Source organism: Euwallacea similis, chromosome 5, assembly GCF_039881205.1.
Source record: "Euwallacea similis isolate ESF13 chromosome 5, ESF131.1, whole genome shotgun sequence".
In the NCBI taxonomy this organism is placed as follows: Eukaryota; Metazoa; Arthropoda; class Insecta; order Coleoptera; family Curculionidae; genus Euwallacea; species Euwallacea similis.
The window spans coordinates 1,265,375-1,286,068 of NC_089613.1; the positions used below are offsets into that span (position 1 = coordinate 1,265,375).

Below are 20,694 nucleotides of genomic sequence, written 5' to 3' on the forward strand. Positions count from 1 at the left end.
ACAAATCACAGTCGATGCCGTTAAAACACTACAAGCAGCATAGTGCAAACACCCATCAAGCAGGCTTCGATTTGTTTATAAACAAAAGATCGAAGCAGGAAAACTACTCTTGCTTACTAAGACGAATCGCTACTGAATCAGAGTGAACGTGAACAAGAAAGCATCGCCGCCGCTGGCTGGTTTCTTGTGGCGGTGTTGCGCTCCCTCATTTTCTCTCTATGATAGAGGGGTGCCTTACCACTTGTTTCTTTCTCGCTCGGCAGTCGGCAAAAATTGATTTTGTGTTCTTTTTTATATATGGTTATTATTCATGAAAGGGGTAGCAATAACCTCTCTGGAAACCTGTTTTGTATACATGAATAGGGGGTTGGCGCCACTTAGTTTAATCGCAAATAACTCCGTACTAAAATAAATTTAATTGCTTTGTACTGCTCATATATAACCTTTATATTAAAAATCAGAGTAAAAATAGTTTTGATGTATCCAATAAGACTCTTTCAATTCTCAACAAAAAGATATATTTATATGTAAATTACTACTAAAAGTACATTCAGCATTACATAAAATAAACCCTAAGGAATAATTTATTGGTACTTTAATACTAACAGCTAAGTCAATCATAATGTCTTACCTTCACTGGTCTGCAACATACTCACAGAAGGCTTCTCAAGCAGACCCTCCTCCTGAAGGAAATGATCCGCATCAACATGCTTAATATAGGACAAAAATACATTGTAAAGCATTGTTACAGCATTAATGTAAAAAACTTGGTATTTCACGGGTATAATGTAGAAATTGATGAACTGAGTGGGCACCCACACACACCAATCTATCTAGAACTCAATATTTCCCCTCAAAACAACTTTTAATTTTAATATAAACTTGAACCAAAACATACCACATAAACATCCACAAACTTAGCTAGAATTTCATCATTCATTTGTTTCAAGTGCTTCATCTCCATCATTCCCATGCTATAAAAGAATGCCGCAATGCACACTGGGGACATAAAGAACTGGTCCAATCCAATTTTAATAAATACTGTTGATAAATCCCTTTTAGGCATAATTTTTGCTATATACAAATAATAGTAGTGGTGTATGGGACCCAGGCCCAAGCCCACAATGAACATCCTAGCTAAAATAAGGATATTAAAGCTTGGCACAAGAAGCAAATTAACAGAATCTTACTCATTCGACCATAATCATAACGTTTCAAGATTTTTCTTTGCCTGTACTCAATTTCTTGCTGGCAGAGGTCACCCAGCCACATAAGAACACCGGAACTTATAATATTGGTGTGCAACAAATATTTACCGAAAACTAGCGTGTGAAAGGTGCGAATGGGACTCAATTTGGGGGGTGAAACTGATATGCCCCGAGCCCTAGGTTTGTGGCAGTTTTTTAGACATTTTAGGAAACGATGTAAAATGGACATACCCTCAATAAATAGAGTTAGACAGGTTTTTGGGAAGTTCAATTAAATGACTAAGTTAGAATAATATAAAATCATTGAAATTTGGTTTTAAATTTAGGTTGGAAAAGAGGAAACTAAGAGACATAATTTGAGGTTAGATCGGCATTGCTTGTCATGTTCAAAAATTAAAAAAATGTTATGCGTCATTGACTAGCAAATATTGAAGTAGTCTTTGTAGACATTAGATGGAATTTTTTTATATGATTTTTTGTATTTCAACCTTATTCAATATGAAATTGGAATATTTAGAACAATCTGTTTTAATAATTTGGAAATTTAATAAAATTTGATCTTGATATGTCGTTTTTCAATAAATATTATTGTTCAGTGGTACTTTTGGGGTTCCGAACATGAACAACTCTTCTCATTCTTATCAAAATTCTGACTTTCAGACCAGCGTCCTCTGGAAAACTATCCTGATACCACATTAACAGTGACAGTGACGTTCAAAACAATGGCCGCAAATTAAAGATCGTAATTTCAATCGATTCCAGTGTTTTTTCCAATTTTCCTGTAAAATAAAATGTGATTTTTCTTGCCAAAGCTAGAAAAATGTGGACACCAACTAAAAGCAAAAAATATGGCGTCGGTGAGTGAAGAATTTACTCTCATTTGTCGTGTTTTGGGTTATGGAAAGCGCTCTCCTCCCCAGTCAACACAAACTGGAAACTTTTGCTTTTTCTCTATTTTATGTTATTTTTGTCGTTAGTTTTTTTAATTCCATACCCTCGGTAAACGCAGCTGAAGCTCTCCTGAAAAGAAAAGTTTTAATTACCTATTTATTCTCTTTGATAAGAGAATACTGAGAATATTATGTAGACCTAGCTTATAAACAAACAAAAACCATTAATTGCTTTTATCCTGCTGAAAAACGTTATTGAGATTTGAAACAATTTCATCAAATCACTCTCCACCAAACAGCATTTGCTCCTTTTTTAAGCTCAGGCCAGCAGCACAGCCATTTCCTGTCTGAGGTTCTTGTACTAAATCACTACTTCCTCTCAGCATATGGACATGACTGGAATGTTTAATTAGTATTATATTTAAATCTGTCTTATTTGGCCGAGGCAAGACCCTGACACTTGACTATAATTTTTCTATATCAATTAAAGTTTGAAGAATAATTCACCAAATTATTGATGCACTGGTAACTTGACCAGGAAAATAGGTTTCATGGAAGCAAAGTACATAATGAACTAATCTCAATGCTATATTTAAGTTAACAGAAATGTAAATGTGAATAATTTGAGCCTAACTTAGTCCCTAACTAGGCAAATTTCTTTTCAGCTTTTTAAATCATCAATATTATTTTTTGCATAATTTTTTATATGCCCAAGATTTTTTCCCATAGTTAAGTGAAGTCTTTAGTTATCATCTTAGAAGTTCTTCATTTAAATATTGATAATTAAAGTCGACTTATTTTGTTACTGAGGTTCCAAATTCATATGACAAATTAGCAATTTTTATTTATTAAATCAGAAACTCATCTAGAATAGTATGAACTGAATAATGTTAACCTTGGCCACCACTGATACCAACACTCCTTCTCTATTATTATTTACAAGTATATTTTTGTTAATCACAATCTCAATTAAATATGGTCCATTCACATTGTTGAATTATATCAGCCCAGAAATTTTTTTTTTTAATTTCAGCCATATACAATTGGAAAGCTGACAAACGCTTTGCTTTACCCTTGGAAATAGGCGACACCATTCAAATCCTTGAAGAATGCCAAGGATGGTACCGCGGTTTTGCTACTAAAAACCGCGCCTTTAAAGGGATTTTCCCACAAAATTATGTATATTTAAAGGTACTCATTATAGGAAGTTGAAGTGGAGCATTAAATTTAAAATTATACCCCTCTTTGTAGCCCTGCAAAGTGGACAATGAAGGGCTCTTTGAAAGTGTGGTGCCACTGGAGGACCCAGTGGTGCGCGAGTTGAGTTTAGTGCTACGAGAATGGGTCAGAATATGGAAGGATTTGTTTGTAGTAGGTTTTTAAATGAACAAACGAAAATTGGCAATGTAGCCTGGTGTTTGTTATAGCAAAGGAATCAGTACAAGTTCGATACTGTAGGCAAAGTAATGCGAGACCTGTTGGAATGGCGAAGGCAGCTGGTTTCAGGGACTTTGACTCATGACCAAACCAAGGAGCTCAAGATGAAAATCATACAAAAAATTGACTGGGGAAACAGGTGAGTGTGGAAAGTTGATTAGTATTGAGCTTATCATTATGGGCTAACATTTTTGTCATAATGGGTGATTATTATATGATTATTGGCAATTTTATTGCTTCACCGAGTTGCACAATTTATATCAGGTGTACATACTATGAATGAAACTTAAGTCATTTTTAGGAATTGTTTATTGTCGTAAAAATATACCTTAGATTAGACAATTGAGCTATTCTTAGAAATTATTAACTAAAAAGCAGTCTTAAGGCACTAATTTACTGCTAACTATGAAATGGATATGTGTAAATTCTCATATAAAAATGTACAATAATATAAATATTGCGCAACTTTGACAATAATAATAATAATATCTAATTATATCTAACTGATGCGTAAATCAGTAAAATGCAACTAAATCTAACTAGTAAATGCGACTTCTGATACCTTCTATATCTAAAACTTAACTGGTGGTTTACTTACTTTTATATATACAGGGCAGTTTCGGTAAACCACCTCTAGTGTGCGGGACTTCTCTGCTGCTCCTTATAATAATACACAACTACGTTTAGACCTTAACATCTAGGAGATTAACAAGTTAAAAATTGCCATCACAATTATAATAATATCGTCAAAAATAATAAGTACCTTAAGTTTATAAAAAAAAAAAATTCTATCGTATTAAGTCTCAGTTTCCTTCCCGATTTTTTCGATTTCCGGATACATGTTACTCATCTCGATAGTGCTGGGGGCCGAGGGTAGGTTGCTGTTGCTGCCGAAATTGAGTCTGCGCACAAACTCATCCAGAATCTCCCCAAATACTAGCAAATTCATATTTTGGCCGAGCAAGTGAAGGAGCAAGAAGTCTCCCACCTAAATTATAGCAAAAGTTTGGCATCAATGAAATATTAAAAAAGAGATAATATGGGAGCTTCAACGGATTATTGAAATGTTGATAACAAAAGGAAATTTTCAAACTTTTTTTTACCTGAGTTTTTCGGATAATGGTGTCTACAGCGTTGGGAGCGCCGAACCTGAATCGTCTCTTCAAGATGGTCTCCCTAGTGCTGGGCAGCAAAATCACAGCTGCTGAATAGACTATAGCCAAGCCAGACAATATTGCCAAAATAATAAACCAGAACCATAAGAAAATATAGATTTTTTCGTTTAAGATGTTTAGAGCCAGGATGCAGAGGGCGTCGTGACGTTGGATGGAACCAGAAGGACCAAACTATAAATCAAGACACTTTTATTACTGATGTTGGATGTAGTTATTAATGTAATAACCTTGTGGAAGGTGCATTTTGTCACCCTAGGGAAAACCGCCACCATGGGGTCTGTTCGGTTTTCTTGATTCATATTTGAAAATCTCACTACATCAGTGCCATAGTTCATAAAGGCCCCTCCAAGGAACTTATCAGTCATCACAATGTTCACAATCTACATAAAATTCTTCAGAAATTACCTCTAGGCTCAAAAACAATATCTGATACTTGCCACATTAACAAAATTCAAAGCTTCACACAAAAAGTATCCAAAGGCGTAGGTGTTATGTTGATGCATAGTTTCCACCAAATACTGCACCAACCTATTTTGCCTGTGCTCTCGCTCGGCCTTTTCACCAATCAGCAGGCCTCGCAACCCCTCACTGATCATGCGGATCTTGCCCTGTTCCCAGTTTTTCCAGAACCAATGGGGCACGTAAAATACCACACCCTAAAAAGTGTTTTCATTCATGAGGTAACGTAAAAAATAAACTAAATTTGCCTGGAAGAAAAGCACGAATGGCACCCATTGGTAGTAGCTGTGATAGCGCCGTTCTTGGTTTTCGTTGCCAAGCCCTGGGTGTGCCGTTTCGGTACCAATGAGTTTCCCTTGCTCATGGGGTAGGGTGAAAGTGTATGTGATCCAGCAGTAAGTGTTGATCACGTGGCCTGGTACTCCGCGGTCATTGATGCATTGGATGGGATCACCTGGATGTTTGAAAATTTATGTTAATTAAGAGCTGTAGACTTACCAATCAAAAGGTAGAATCTTACATATCCTCACACTTTAGTTTTTCAAAAAAAAATTCAATCTAGATTATCATGACATGAAACACAGCAACCTTCAATATTATATTAAGTTGGCAACGAATTTCTTATAGATCCAAAGTAGATTTGAAGCATATGCATTTTGGAACAGCATTGCGTCTGAGTTCCAGATTGTAGAAAATCCCTTGAGATCATAGAAATCACGCGTGCACCCCCTGTATTTGTTATTGACAGCAGTTGTATTTGACAAAGGAACGACATTACATACTTAACGTTTGTCTTCTTAATAATCAAACATTTCGTTTATTTTGTAACATCAATTCTCAAGTTCAACTACTGCGTTTTTATGGCCTTGAGGGATTTTTTTTATTCGAACATAGAAAAGTTTCCAATTATTATAACAGTGGTTGCTGATTAAACATCTGTAATTTCCTAGTATGGGAATCTTTGAAATTGTACAAACAAGGCGCCGAAATGTAGGTTAGTCTGGTTTGGAAGCGCGGTTTGGTTTTCTCTCTATGAACCAGTTTTTTCTTAAGAAATTGACCTATAATGAGTAATCTCGCATAGTGCGATTTAAAAGGATGTATGTAACATTAGGGGTTAAATTGTTAAACCTCTGATAAGTTTACCAACAGCACACTTTCAATAGAATCATGGCAACAATCGTCTATTTCAAACCTGACAGGAATAGAATATGCTTCTAATAGATTTACCAGTATTTCAATAATTGGCTTTAAGGCTCAGTTGTAGACTCTAAAACTCGACTTAAAATTTAAGTTTCGGATTTCACATATCCTATATCTATAGTTTATCTCTCAAATCTCCAGGTCAACATCAGATTGTAGGGAAAGTTTTTAATAAAATCATATGAATGTTTATAAGTGATGCAACTTACCAATAAGATTGTTGGCAGTGACAATAATGCAACAAAGGAACAAAATGGCGGATGTGACCCTGTAGTGAGTCCTGAAGATCATATTGTCAATCATGGCTTTGTCTACCAAGAAACGGACTTTGACAAAGCCCGCCACAGCGGACACCATCCCGAAGACCGTCATTTTGAAGGGTTATTAGCGCTAAAATTAGGAAAAGAAATGAATTAAGAATCAAACACAAATGGATCGAATTTATAATACAGGAAATAGTGATTTTTTTGGTTGAGTGACTGAGAATGTAAATAAATGTGATATAGTGCTGATGATGATTAATTGACTCTATAAAGTAATGTGCAAAGAATTGTTATTGCAGTTAATTTTGCTAGTTGGCAGTAACAGCAGTAAAGGAACACTAAAGGCAATTTTCTAATGAGGATATAACGAGGAACAAATTAACGCCCACAAATGATTTGCACTCTTGATTCCAATTTTGATGTAAATTCCATGATTAATAAATTCAAAATACAGTGAAAAAAGACAACTGTTAGCCATAAAAAAATCAGCACGGTTAACGATTAACAGTGGTTAAAGATTATTATTGGTTGTCCTTGTCATCATTAGAGATAATTTTGTACACTAAATCAAGTACTATGAGGCATGGTAAAAAGCTTATATGGAAGGATTTCCTGTAAAGTTATCACCGCTGTTGTAAAATCTTAGACTGTAATTGCTGCGATAAGCACGTATGTAACACTAGGAAAGTGTAATATCAACAATTATTTTTGAAACTGGTTGGACGTGGCACATTAGCAGGCCTTTGAGGCTGGAAAAGAGCCTTTAGAGAGCTTTAATGGACTTAAAGAAGAGCTATGGTTTAAATCGACTACGGTTTAAATCAACATACTTTGATTTAAAACACAATTAATATAAATGCGAAATAGTGATGTCATGCAAGATTAATCAACCAGGCAAATATCGGTTGCACCTGGAGGACAATTTCTAACCATAATCTGTGTCAAAGGCAGTAAGCTCCCTTCCATACAGTGATGATTTTTCTTTGTAATGAGAAGCCTAAAAAATGTGGCTAATAAATATTAATTTGGATAACCTTTGAGGTCAAATAATTCAGTTAACAAGTACTCGCAGCCATGGTTCTAGTTAACTCCCCAATGGCACAAATAATATTGTGCAGAAATTGTTAATTTCCTTTAAAAGTTAAATCCAACCACTTAGAAACAATCAAATAATATATGCGCGTTAATACAGCTAACGAAAAATCATTGAAACCACGTATTAATGCCCAATTCATTATGATGCATCTGCTAGACTTTAATAGCGGTTTTATTGACTATTATTGTTTATCTCCCCTATGTGGTACACATTTAGACTCAATTCACATACCTTCAACTTCAGGAAAATCTATATACGTCGTTTACAACCACGACGATTCACTTTTAAACGAAATTTTAGTGGAAACTAGTCACGTTCACTGAAATCCAACGGTATCCTCAGGTAGGTAGGTAGGTATGAAGACAGTAGCACACCCAAGAGGAACTGAAGAAAGGACTGCTTTATGACGGGTAATGTGCAGTAAAGCGGGTTTTCGTGTAACCTTTTGGGGATTTTATTGTGGTGTCTTGGGGCTGCTGTTGGGGTGCATTCTGCAAAGTGGTAATCGAAGAGTGGTACCGCGATTATGCTATCATTCGGTACGTTGTAGTTAACTGGCGAATGGTTCTTTATGTTCGTAGCGTTGTAATGCGGCGTTGTCGAATCGCCTAAGCAGCGTTTCCTTTAAATTGTGGTACCAGTAGAAAAATACCCAACGATCAGCAATGCCTTGCAGTTTGCTTCGGGCTGAAGGCGTAGTAATTTTAATGTTCAGATAATCAGTAACAGGAGGTTCTAACTGATTGATCACTCGATGAAATTTGAGGTCGCCTTTCCTTCTCCCCTGTTAGAGTTATAAACGCTTTCGATTATAGAGTCAGTTAGCAAGAATCTCTGCTAGTACCTTGGGTACCTTTTCCCTTAGTCGCCGCCATTAAGGAAACTTTATTTTGAATGTGCCGTTTTCAGTACAATCTCCGATAAATCGAAGTCAATCCGACAATGTGGCCCCTCTGCAACTGGAAGTATAAACCCGTGGGGACATTGCATCTCTCGCTCGACCATACGCGAAGAACCGGTTTCTTTCCCTCTCTTCACAAAGTTCTTTCCACCCATTCCATGAGAGGAATGTGGTCATTTTCAACTGAATGCACAAAGGGCCATAATTCGAAGAAATAGAGGCACTTGCATTTTGAATTATCTCTGCCAGAACTATTGACTACTGTTAAACGGTGTCAATGGATACTAATTGACTAAAGTAGCTGGTGGTAGCTGTATGACATGGATTTAGTGCGGGTACCACGTCGACCAATTTGCTTTCACTGGGAATATATTGAAGTTTCGAGGGCTTTATGTTATAATTTAATATTTTTATGTGCGTTTGCACAGCTTTTAATTCAAAATAGCCTCAAAGATCTTGCTCAAGGGAGCCACTGTTTTGTGTATGTTTACTTTCGTATATCTGCTGCTCACTCATCGTACGATAGGGAAATCTACCAAGGCGTACACAAAAATACGCATACTTTTTTTCGTTAAACCAAAAAACATCAATCGCTAAAATTCCTTCTATGACATTTAAAATGGGCATTTTCATGATCTCTTTAGTTTTTCTTTGCTTCCCAAATTGATTGCGCGAAATTATGGGTTGTTTTACAGGCGATAAGCATATACCTTCGGAACCCCTTCGTAGCTATCTGATGGGTGCCGTGTTGTAATGACGTTATTCGAGTTGTTGTCACACAGTGGGAGTAAATGTCGATACATATAATTTAATAGGACACTATCAGCAGCTTATTTACTAAGAATTACATTAAAGTTTTATTTTTTGCGTTATGCCTATTTAATTTCCCTAATTTTTATTCAGTCACTATTTGTCCGAGCCTAACTATTTTAATTATTTTTTATAGTCCATTTGGAAATGTTTGGCAGCACAACTAAGGGTCTAAAGCCATAAAACCCCGATAAACCAGTGTCGTTTCACATTTTTAAAATGAATTTGAACATTACCAGAAATTTAAAAAAAATTATTTAATTTCAAGCTGTACCCTTCCTAAACTCTGCCACTGGTACTACATTTCATCAGCACTACTATTGTTTAAATTTTATGACCTATTGTGTTTCTTAAGGGTCTAGGGTAAGCACGACCTTAAATTGCGAAAATTGCCTGTTTACTATGGAAAGCGTCCATTGTCTTTTCAAATTTTGGCGACTCACCCTGTTAGTAAAAATTTGTGTTTATTGGTGTTCTGTGCTGCCAAACATTTTCAAATAGACTATACCTATTTGTTGAAAAATCTTTATTCGGTGCTTTGTTCCACTATTATGCGTTCATAAATTTTACATTTTGGGAGAATTTTCGCACCAGTTAAGGAAACTTCCTAGTCTTGAAGCAATTTACCTAGCCGCATAAATTGCCTTTTACCGAATAGAAACATTTATTACGGGCCTATGTCCATATTTGCTGAACTAATAATTATTAAAAATTTAGCACACGATTTTCGCCGCACCATAAGGTACTCAATAATTAGTATGTAGGAACTGATAATGCGGAATACCTTCGCAATGAAAACCGTGACAATTTTCCAATACATTAGTCTAATCTAAGTGGAGGTAGATAAAGGCCTCATATTTGCATTAATGTTACTAATATTGTCTGAACCATTGTCTAAGGTGAAATTGGACAGTACTTGCAAAACGCTCTTTTTGCTGTGTGTTGTGTGTAAACACGCGTCGTAAATAGGAAGTGTGTTAAGTTGTGAAATCTATATTGGAAGTACCTGCTTAATAGGTTTTTAAGTAGTCTATCTATAGTAGCATTTGAGTAGTATAGTGAATGCAAGTGAACCATGAAGCTCAAACGCAGAAAATTATTAAGAGGAGTGGCGTCCGGGAAGAAAAATTTTTGCTGTCTCTTTTTTGGCTATAGGTATGTTGCTATGATACTTTGGGTAGATGCCATTTGGCAGTCGTGCGGTACCACCGTCAGCACGGTTTCGCGAAGATGCGATTGACCTAAGACAAGGGCAAGTAAAGTCTACAGCTGATAAATATTCGTGATGACACGACATTATAGTTTTCCCAGAAACCTTTGATTCTTTGGTTTCATGCATGCCATGATATTACTAGAGAGACATAAATGTGCAAAATCGTTGTATGCTCATTTCAATGAACTTGCGGAATGCGTACTGTGCTTGAATGCTAACTATCTTTCACAACTGTTATTATTACACAGATTACCAGGTGGGATTAAATTCTAAGTGTATCTACGTTCGCGCTATTAGGAAGGTGCCAAGGTCAGTTGTGTTCAGTCATCTTCAGACTGACTTTTACTTATTAACGTGAGTTGGTTCCGCGTAAAAATGCTCTCAACAACCAACTTAACCAGAAGAATTAACCATTGGCACAATTACCTTTAACGACCGTCAAGCTTTTCCGCAAATTAAAACTTGTTTCGTTTCAATCACTCGCGTTGTATCGCCCAGCGAGACATACTGCGGTCGGTTTTGGGTACCATGGAAGACCACATACAAGACGTGATCGCCCGCAAATACTCCAGCGCTAAATTCATCATGATGTGTTTCATTAACGAAAGTGTCAATATGTATTTGCACTATAATAAGGTCAAGAGATTACAGCAGAGGTCGTCTGGGAGCACCCCAAAGAAGAACGGCCCGTATGTATATCTATATTACTTATTCCCCCTCCCCAAAAAAAAATGGTTTAAGTTGAAATGATAAAAGCGAATACTTGCGAAATTGTAATGACCTCGGGAAATTTTCAACAACTCGGCAATTATCTAGACATTGTCTGGAATGGCAAGAATCACCCTTAAAATTAATTCAAGAATTTTTTTCTGGACTTGGTGGCACGGTCTGAGTAACCTAAAGTGACTTGGTCAGCCCTGTTAAGAGTTTCCTGAGGATTTTGAACATCTAAAATGTTCTTATTAGTATCAGCCTCTCTTCCCTATGTCGCCATTTGCGCCTCTTCGCCTTAAATTGTTGTTTATTGGGTCATTAAATATGCTTTAAAGCAACTGAATATAGGAGTCCACACTGAATTTAATATCTGCTACAATATGAAGTAATACTATAGCTGACGTCATAAATACTCATAAATTGAGCTGCCATGATGGTAACAGAGTATTTTTTCATTTACGTAAGCCTGCCTCACAATCGCACTCATGGTGTAAAATGCACCATAAGCGCGATTTTATACCACTGATGACAGAAATTCGCAATACGACCGACTTTTTTGACTGTCCTTGTTTTACTAAAACCTGATGCAACATGCCAGACAGGCACAGGTAGCACTCAGCAGCATATTTCCTGGGTAGTATTCAGCATATTGCCGCTCTCAGTGTGCACTCTTTGGATATCTGATTTCGCCATAAAATATGACACTTTTGGGTATTGGGGATATTTGGGGAATTTGTGAATATCCCATTCGATATTAATTCTACAAAGTTATAAATCTCTGAGCGATTTGAAGCGATCTGAAGGCATGTTTTTGAGATTTATGAATAGCCTGAAGAGTTATTTTCCTGTAGTGTATATTTGATTACCCCTCGCTTAGTTCAACGTTAATGTAATACAAATTTTAATTTTTGCAGGAAGTTAGGTTTGGATTTGGTTCCCCGCCAGGGGGCCAATATGGTGGAACCCGACTCTATGTCAGTAGTGGAGCTGTATCACGTCCATGTTGCTAGTGACGAAAACACTTCTGTGTCTGTAAGTATAATTTTTGCCGATCAAAACTTAATGTCTGACACCATGCTTTCAGGCTAGAGGTACAATAAAAAAGAAAGAACTGAAAAAAACCCTGACCCACCACTTATACTTCTGCATGCGCGATTTCGGCCACCACATCGGCGAAGACACCGAAGTTTACTTTTCCCTGTATGACGCCTCCAAGCAGAAGTACTTGAGCGAACGTTTCCTAGTCAAAATCTCCAAAGAGGGCTTCACGAACCACATCGAGAAGCTCCATAGCAACTGCACAGTATTTACTGACTTGGGCAACTCGGATTTAGTCAAAGACATTTACATAGTGGCCCACGTGATGCGAATAGGCAAAATGCTCTACTCGGACAGTTCCAAAAAGACTGAAAAGTCGGCAGGTCAGCCCCAATTGTTCAAGAGACCTCACGGGATCGGAGTGCAAAATATAGGCGACTTTTTGACTTCTAAATCGGAGGAAAATGAGGAAAAGGAGTTTAGTATGAAGGTTTTTCAAGGCGAAGACAAAGACTTCCACCAGCTGCATGAATTTATTATAAGACAATCCGGGAAATACTCGGCCCTCTCGGGACCTATAAATTACGGCATTATGATCTCGTTGAAGATGTTGCATGGGGAGTTGAGGACTATTAGAGAGGACAGTCCTATGTTGTTCAAAAACGTCAGTTTGACCAATAAGCTGGGATTCCCCGATGTTATAATGCCGGGAGATGTGAGGAATGATCTGTATCTGGTGTTGGATAAAGGGGAGTTTGAGCGTGGGGGGAAATCTACCGGGAAGAATATTGAGGTAGCAGTGGTAGTACTGGATGGGAAGAAGAATATTGTCAAGGTATGTGGTAATTATGGTGAACATTCACGAGGATTTTCATGATTTCTGTGCTATTGATTGTATTTAGTTCTAACATATTTTTTTTATTTGCCTGTTGCGTATTTTTTGTCCCAAAAAATCATTTTCTTAATCTTAGAATTGTTTGTGGGGCGCCTCTGGTATTGACGGAGCTAGCGAGTACAATTCCATGATTATCTATCACCACAATTCCCCAGCATGGGCCGAAAACATCCGACTGAAACTGCCTATTGATAAGTTTGCTGGGGCACATGTGCGATTAGAATACCGACATTGCTCAAGTACCTTACACATAGAAAAAACTTATTGAACGTTACTAACAATTTATTTACAGCACGTGAAAAAAATGATAAGAAATTGTTCGGTTTTTCCTTCATGCGCTTAATGGATAAAGACGCAGCAGCCGTCCAGGACGGCCAACACGAGTTGTACATTTACAAATGCGAAGATCCCTCCAAGTTAGACAATTGCGGGTATTTAACTTTGCCTGCGTTCGCCAAAGATTACGAGGGAAATCATGAAGCTAGCGGGCAATTTTCCAGGAGCCACAAGGAATTAGTGTCTATTAGAACGTTGCTTTGCTCGACGAAACTCACTCAGAATGGTCAGAGTTAATGGAAGTAAAAAAGTTTTTGTGTGAATAATTATTTTTAGTGGATTTACTGGCACTTCTGCAATGGAAATCCCATCCAGAGCGCATTCAAGAGTCACTGCAGCGAGTACTCAAACTGGGGGATGAGGAATTGATCAAGTTTCTGCAGGATGTCTTGGATGCTCTCTTCGCTTTGTTTTCTACGGAGGATGGCAATTCTACCCCCCACAGCGGGCTTGTATTTCACGTGTTAGTCTCCATCTTCAATCTACTAGATGGCAGCAAATATCAGCATTTCAAGCCAGTTTTAGACGCATATATCAAAAACCATTTCGCAGCTGCTTTGGTTTACAAGCAAGTTAATTTTTGCAATTATCGTGCTCTTTTTTATTTAGTGATTTTCTAGGGGTCTTCTTACCAGCGTCCAGCATTGCGCTGATTGGGTGGTGTCCTTCGAGAAACAAGAACCTATTCAAAAATGTTTCAAAAGTTTAGAATATATTTTTAAACTGATCATTCAGAGTCGGCTGCTCTTCTCCAAGGCCACTGGCGGGCACTTCGAGGACAGTTTCAGGCGGGATTTATACAGTGTTTTCTCTAGCTTGAATACCATGTTGAAGATCAACGATGTTCACATCATTAACACTCAGGTACATGTCTTTTTCTATCCAAATGATCTTTCTTTTTCAAGTTCGTTTTTCAGGTGGCTTTAATGCTGACCATCAGCTCTGTTTATGAACAGTTGAACGAGGTTCTGCCTACTATCGAGTGCACCAAATTGGCAGCTACTATGCTGGATTCCATCCCCAAGGATTTGCCTCCGTTGCTAATTCAAGCTAAGCTGTCATGTGTCAAAAATCTGGTCACCAGCAAGCTATTTCAGGATGACGGTGAGTTGAGAACTGAAACTCAGAGTTTTATGTTTAGACTGAGTATTGGCCGTCAATTTCAATAGGGATAAAATTGCAAAAACTCATCCAAAAACATTAAAATTGCAGACGTCAGTTTTCAAAATTGCGTGGCTGTTGTTTGTTAAGTTTTTTAGTCCTATATAATAAAGAAATATTGTTGGTGTTTTTTCTTTTTGCATGCAACATCTCCCGTAAAAATGAAAATCAAATCGAAAATTTGGGAAATTGTGGCGGAACAAAATTGAAAACCTAAACCTTGGGCCTTTCAATTTCTCTTATATAGGTTGTTAGATAATTTTACAAAAATGTACTTTAATCTTCTATGAGTGTGCATGGAGTGTGTAATAATATGGTCTAAAATGTAACAATAAATCAAAGACTTGGGAAAAACTCGACAATTTTGTCCCTCTAGGTGCACACTGTTTTAAGTGTTTTGCTGTTAACTGCTCTTCCTTCTCTATTTAACAATAATAAAATCCACTCGCTTTCAATTAAGAATCTCGTACAATCCTGCTGGCCAACGCTTGCAAACACCTGCGCTTCCACCTGATGCGCAAAGAAGAACTAAAATTGTGCACGGACATAATGGGGGAAATATTAGGATTCTTGTTCAAGCAGAAGAAAGCGAACGAGGAGCAGGGAAAAGTGAACAATTGCATCCATCACGACGTTGATACTTTAAATCTGTCCATATTGGAAGTGCTAATACAGACCGTCTTGAGTATTATTGATAAGGATTTGAAAATTTTGGTACTTAAAGTATTTTGAAGTATTTCAAGAATTTAGAGTGAAGTTAGGCATTTTCAGGGATGTTTGGTGGCGTGTCTGATAGGGATTTTGCAGCTATTGGACGAGTTTCATTATAAGCGCCTGTGGGAAGCTTTGATGGGACCTAACTACGATAGAAAGCCTTTGAAAGACTTTTTGTTAAGGGTAGGAATGTTGTTATCCAGCGTGCAACAAACAAAATTTTTATTAGTGGAATGCCCCTATTTAATGCATAGAATAACTAAGACTTTTGCAGGTGTTTTTAGTGTTCAGGAACTTAATTATCATGGAGGTGTTTCCGCCTGATTGGCTCGTCATCAAGATGTTGACCAATAATGTGATACTCAAAGCTTTGCAGGAATTTGCTCAACCTTTAGCCTTTAGGTTCTTAGATAGCAAGGCGGGTTATTTCGACAAAGAGGTGATTTTTCGCAAAATTTTTGTCAATTGTCTCATCGTTTAATTAATCTATGTAGCTTTGGACCAACTACTTTAACCTCTCAGTGGATTATTTGACTCAACAATCCCTACAACTAGAGCAATTTTCGGATGTAAAACGTGAAAAAGTCATCGAAAAGTACGGGGATATGCGCGTGCTCATGGGCTTCCAAATCCTCTCCATGTGGTCCCAATTAGGTACAAATTTCTAGTATTTTTCTTGGTACCAAAGGATTAATTTACATGTTGCAGGAGAATGTAAACTTCATTTTATTCCTTCAATGGTGGGCCCCTTTTTGGAGGTAACGCTGGTGCCGGAAATTGAGTTGCGCAAAGCTACGCTGCACATCTTCTTCGACATGATGGAGTGTGAGCAAAGGGCCAGAGGCAACTTCAGGCAGGTCGAGTGCGAGTTAATCGACAAATTGGACATTCTCATTAGTGAAAACAAGGGTGATGATGAGTATAGAAGACTGTTTAATACCATGTAAGTCGTCCAATCATCAACTCTACTGATTTTTAACTTTTGACTCGTTAAATGCCTTCATAAGGGAACATCTCAGTACAGTGTAAGTGTTTTTATTTCTCTAAGGATATTCTTTTTCCGTGTGTTTCATTTAATTGCTTTCTCTCAAGTCTGCTAGACCGAGTGCAATCCGAGGATCCCACTTGGAAGGACAGTGGTGCTGCCTTCATAAGCTCCATAACAAGACTGCTGGAAAGACTTTTAGATTATAGGAACGTGATACAAGGGGACGAGAATCGGGACAAGCGTATGAGCTGCACCTTCAATTTATTGGTAGATTTCGATGGTTTTAAACTGATCATTTTCCAGCTGTAAACAATTTCAGAATTTTTATAAGAACGAGTTTAATCGTAAGGAAATGTATCTGCGGTACATTTACAAACTACACGATCTGCATTTGTCCGCGGAAAATTACACGGAAGCAGCGTTTACAATGAAATTGTACGCGGATCAGCTCACCTGGAATAACACTCAGGTAGTTTCGGATACGAATTATCCCAATCACACGGAGTGTCAAGTCAAGGAGCTGCTGTACAGGCAGATTATCAATTATTTTGATAAAGGAAAGGTAAAGAATTATCTTGCCTACATATGCGTATTCAAAATGATTTGAAATGAAAACTGTAATAGTTACAAGGTCCAAAAATTTCATTTATTTAATTGGATGAAAAGAATTTACGATGTAAGTTTTTTCTAATAAAAAATTTATATCGATATTCCTCTTATAATTATGTAGCATCCACCATTGTCAAGAATAATTTACTAATTAAAGAAATGCTAGATTTTTGCTCTATAGTGCCTGACAAGACCTTGTAATATCTAGAAGAATGCTCTATAGTACATATATACGATATACAAGACGAACTCTCTATCGCACTGTGTCTGTTTTAGTGTTGGGAAAAGGGCATTCCGCTGTTGAAAGAACTGGCAAACCTTTACGAAACAATATTCTTCGACTATAAACAGCTGAGTGACATCTTAAAGTGCCAAGCTAAGTTCTACGACAATATTTTGACACAGCTCCGTCCAGAACCTGAGTATTTTAGGGTTGGCTTTTACGGTCTTAGTTTCCCTCTATTCGTCCGGGTTAGTTCTGACTTTTAATTTATTAGCTGCAGGGAAGTAATTTTGTTGTTTTTCAGAACAAACAGTTCGTGTACCGCGGATTGGAGTACGAGAGAATCGGGGCGTTTACGCAGCGACTCCAAACCGAATTCCCTTCGGCCCAGATATTAATGAAGAATACTCCTCCCGACGACAGTATTATAAATTCCGACGGCCAGTGTATCCTTTCCTTTCAGTTTTGTTGTTTTTTATGATTTAAGATTCAGGTTTTCCTTAATATCTCTCATAGTTATTCAAATTTGTAATGTGAAACCCATTCCGGAAGTGACGCCCATTACCACTGCTACAGACATTCCAGAGAAAATCGCTAGGTTTTATCACTACAATGACGTCAAGAAATTCCAGTGTGATAGGCCCGTGCATAAGGGAATCATAGACAAGGAAAATGAGATTAAGGTAGAATCAAATTCATTAGTTTTACAAACAAATCTACTTTGGTATCATTACAAGTGCGTTCCTTAAAGAAATTAAACAAAAATCAAACCAAATTACGTTTCTGTCATTGTTATTTTCCAAATTTCAGACTCTTTGGATCGAACGAACGGTCCTCGAAATCGCCTCTCCACTACCCGGTATTCTGCGATGGTTCGAAGTGGTTGAACGTCAAACCGAAGAGATTCCCCCAGTTCAATACGCCTGCGAAACCATGCAGAACGTCGAGAATGAACTTAGACAGCTAATCGCCATCTACACGCACGAACCCAAGAGGAACTTGAACCCGTTCACCATGCGGCTGCAAGGCATCATTGATGCTAACGTGCAGGGCGGCCTCAGCAAATACCAACAGGCCTTTTTCACCAAAGAATTTGCTAAGCTCTATCCCGAACACAAATGCCACGTTAATACGTTGCAGGAACTCATTTTAAACGCCACAACGGTGCGTTTTTGTGGTAAATTGCTTGATTTCTGGTTTTAGTTGTAGTATATTTAGGTGATCGAGGAGGGTTTGTACCTCCACGGCAAATTGGCTCCTACCAGTGTTCAGCCGCTGCACCAAAGGTTAATCGAACGCTTCTTGCAGCTCAGAGAAAGTTTAGGGGCTCTAAGTTTGCAAACTCCTAATAGTATAATACAGTGAGTGTTTGTGTTGATAATCCAGAGATTGTGGTGTATTCTATGGGGAATTTTAGTACGCCACTGCCTCCAGTACCTTCAGAGAAACGCACTGTTGCCTTGATGGAGAATGGAGGGAGCAATCGTTCATCGAATTCCAGCGGAAATTACGGGCATCTAGTCGACCACCAAACCGCAGAATATGAGAGCTTAGAGAGACCTTCATTGAACCGAGATCACTTGTCTTTGCCCATGGGGGCACCCCCAGTGCCCCAGAGGGAATGCCGCCCCCGATCTCAGGGGTTCAACAACAACGCGAGTTTTTCCGATCTGAGGACCCCCACGCGATGCCCTCTGGAGTATAACGGAGGAAGTTTGCCTTCTATGAAGTCCAGAGAGGCTGGTGATTCGTGTGAGATTCCTTTGCCGCCCAAACCCGCCCATTCCAGGGAGCGATCGCTGACCAAACCGCCCTCCCCAAGGCTTCTACGTCACGCGCTCTCCATGACTCCGACAGACGGAATTTCACCCCTAAGGAATTCATGGCCAGATTCGGGAATTGATGAGGCACCACCGCTACCGCCTAGATCTCACAGTATACAGTCGAAATTTTAAGTATTAATGCATATTAATGCGAAATTTGCAGCTCCAGATAAACGAGTTCAGTCGATGCCCATTGACACGCCTCCCAACATTCCTAAACGAGGGCAAAAGAAGTCGGTTTATGGAGTAGAGTATTTACCTATCGATGATAAGACTTCGGCGTTGGAGGGAGACAATTTAGGAGGCGGTGTTGCCGCTGCTGATACCAAAGAGTTTCGCGATTCTGGGATAAGCATTAACGAGAATGGGTGAGATCTATTATCACTGAAATTGGGAAAAATTCTTTTCATCTGTAATAGGGCTTTAAAGAATTTTAATTCTCACGCAAACTACTACGACGAGTTCGAGCTACGATCTCAACCGACCGAGGTGAACGTCAGCGGCAGTCCCTCGGAAAAGAGCGATGCGAACCCACCCCCTATTCCCCCTAAAATCGGCGGCAGCCTCAATTCGAGCCTAGATTTAGGAGGTAAGAGTAATGTTTTTTTTTAACGAACCAAAGGAAAGATTTTCGAGTTTGTCAGGGAGTTTAGAAAGGCCGAAATCTGAAGATGTCATGTCCTCAAACCCCGATATTTTGACCCCTCCCGAAAACTACTCCGAACCGAAGCTACGCCAAGACAGCGAAACTGAGGACAAATGAACAGTAACGAGGAGTTGCCGGTAACCATAAGCCAAAAACTAATAATTTTAAGAGTGTCTGGACCATTTTAGCTTTGATTGAACCTTGCTAGCTTAGCCCGCAAGAGATTTTAGAAGGTTAATGAAGTGTTCGAGGTATGTAATTTAAGAATTCTCAACTGTCTAACTTCCACATTGACGTCACCACCTTTCTTTTTTCTCAGTCCTCAAGCGCGATTAATAGAGATTAAAAAATTGCTTCAATTTTAGATCTAGCAACCAAACACTTAAACCATTTTCTCATAGAAAATCTGGTGAATTACGCATATCTGCAACAATCAAATTTATTAACTTTTAAGGGGGCGTAAATTTAAAAAAAATGCGCCTCAAGTAACATGAATTATTATTAATCAGTATTTCCCCATTATCGACATCGAAGTTTTCTATATATACATGGTGCTATTTTTTTTATCTGCTGCTGTACCGTTAATATCGTTGTAATTGTGCTGTAGTGCGAATCAGACGAGAGAGAACTCTAGTTTTATAGAAGTGAGTATATTTTGATGTGTCCTAGTCATATATCTTGATATTCGTATGATTATTAGAGTACCTAATTATTGATATGATATTTTCCATAGCTATACTATTATAGTGATTATTTCGATGTAGCAATTAAATTAATCAAAGGAGATTGTGTTTTAGTTTTCACCTTTATTTACGTTTTTTCCAAAAAAGAAGCACCTTCGCTGAAACTTACGATAACAGTATTTGGTAATTAAAAAAAATTATACACAGGA

The 20,694-nt window shown here is 38.0% G+C and overlaps 3 protein-coding genes across 8 annotated transcripts; 1 reads left to right on the forward strand and 2 right to left on the reverse strand.

Annotated features, from left to right (window-relative positions):
* Positions 1-501: 501 nt before the first annotated feature.
* LOC136408866 (mpv17-like protein 2) lies at positions 502-1,524 on the reverse strand. The gene is made up of 3 exons (XM_066390062.1): positions 1,191-1,524; positions 899-1,137; positions 502-833 (listed from the first exon to the last, which is right to left on the reverse strand). The coding sequence occupies exons 1-3, from the start codon at positions 1,435-1,437 to the stop codon at positions 618-620; spliced, it is 702 nt and encodes a 233-aa protein (XP_066246159.1). The 5' UTR covers positions 1,438-1,524; the 3' UTR covers positions 502-617.
* A 385-nt stretch (positions 1,525-1,909) lies between these two features.
* Positions 1,910-20,607, forward strand: spg (dedicator of cytokinesis spg). Of its 6 annotated transcripts, none has more exons than XR_010752141.1 (28): positions 1,910-2,065; positions 3,132-3,289; positions 3,350-3,469; positions 3,526-3,674; positions 12,284-12,401; positions 12,454-13,242; positions 13,379-13,541; positions 13,595-13,864; positions 13,915-14,206; positions 14,259-14,502; positions 14,556-14,742; positions 15,260-15,513; positions 15,571-15,696; positions 15,788-15,952; positions 16,008-16,167; positions 16,222-16,456; positions 16,521-16,538; positions 16,606-16,768; positions 16,821-17,063; positions 17,387-17,581; positions 17,638-17,779; positions 17,850-18,016; positions 18,144-18,497; positions 18,552-18,694; positions 18,751-19,268; positions 19,320-19,524; positions 19,586-19,745; positions 19,801-20,607. XR_010752141.1 is itself a non-coding variant. In XM_066390358.1 (28 exons), exons 1-28 carry the CDS (start codon positions 2,029-2,031, stop codon positions 19,917-19,919), a joined length of 5,904 nt encoding a protein of 1,967 aa, XP_066246455.1. In that variant the 5' UTR covers positions 1,910-2,028; the 3' UTR covers positions 19,920-20,607. The 6 variants fall into 6 exon arrangements, 5 of the variants coding, with proteins under 5 accessions (XP_066246455.1, XP_066246456.1, XP_066246457.1 ...); XM_066390358.1 differs by having other exon boundaries at positions 19,576-19,745; XM_066390359.1 differs by having other exon boundaries at positions 19,576-19,745; positions 19,810-20,607.
* On the reverse strand, positions 4,312-8,309 carry Inx3 (innexin 3). The gene is made up of 7 exons (XM_066390419.1): positions 7,963-8,309; positions 6,582-6,762; positions 5,418-5,623; positions 5,148-5,366; positions 4,938-5,090; positions 4,639-4,881; positions 4,312-4,523 (listed from the first exon to the last, which is right to left on the reverse strand). Exons 2-7 carry the CDS (start codon positions 6,742-6,744, stop codon positions 4,332-4,334), a joined length of 1,176 nt encoding a protein of 391 aa, XP_066246516.1. The 5' UTR covers positions 6,745-6,762; positions 7,963-8,309; the 3' UTR covers positions 4,312-4,331.
* Positions 20,608-20,694: the final 87 nt, after the last annotated feature.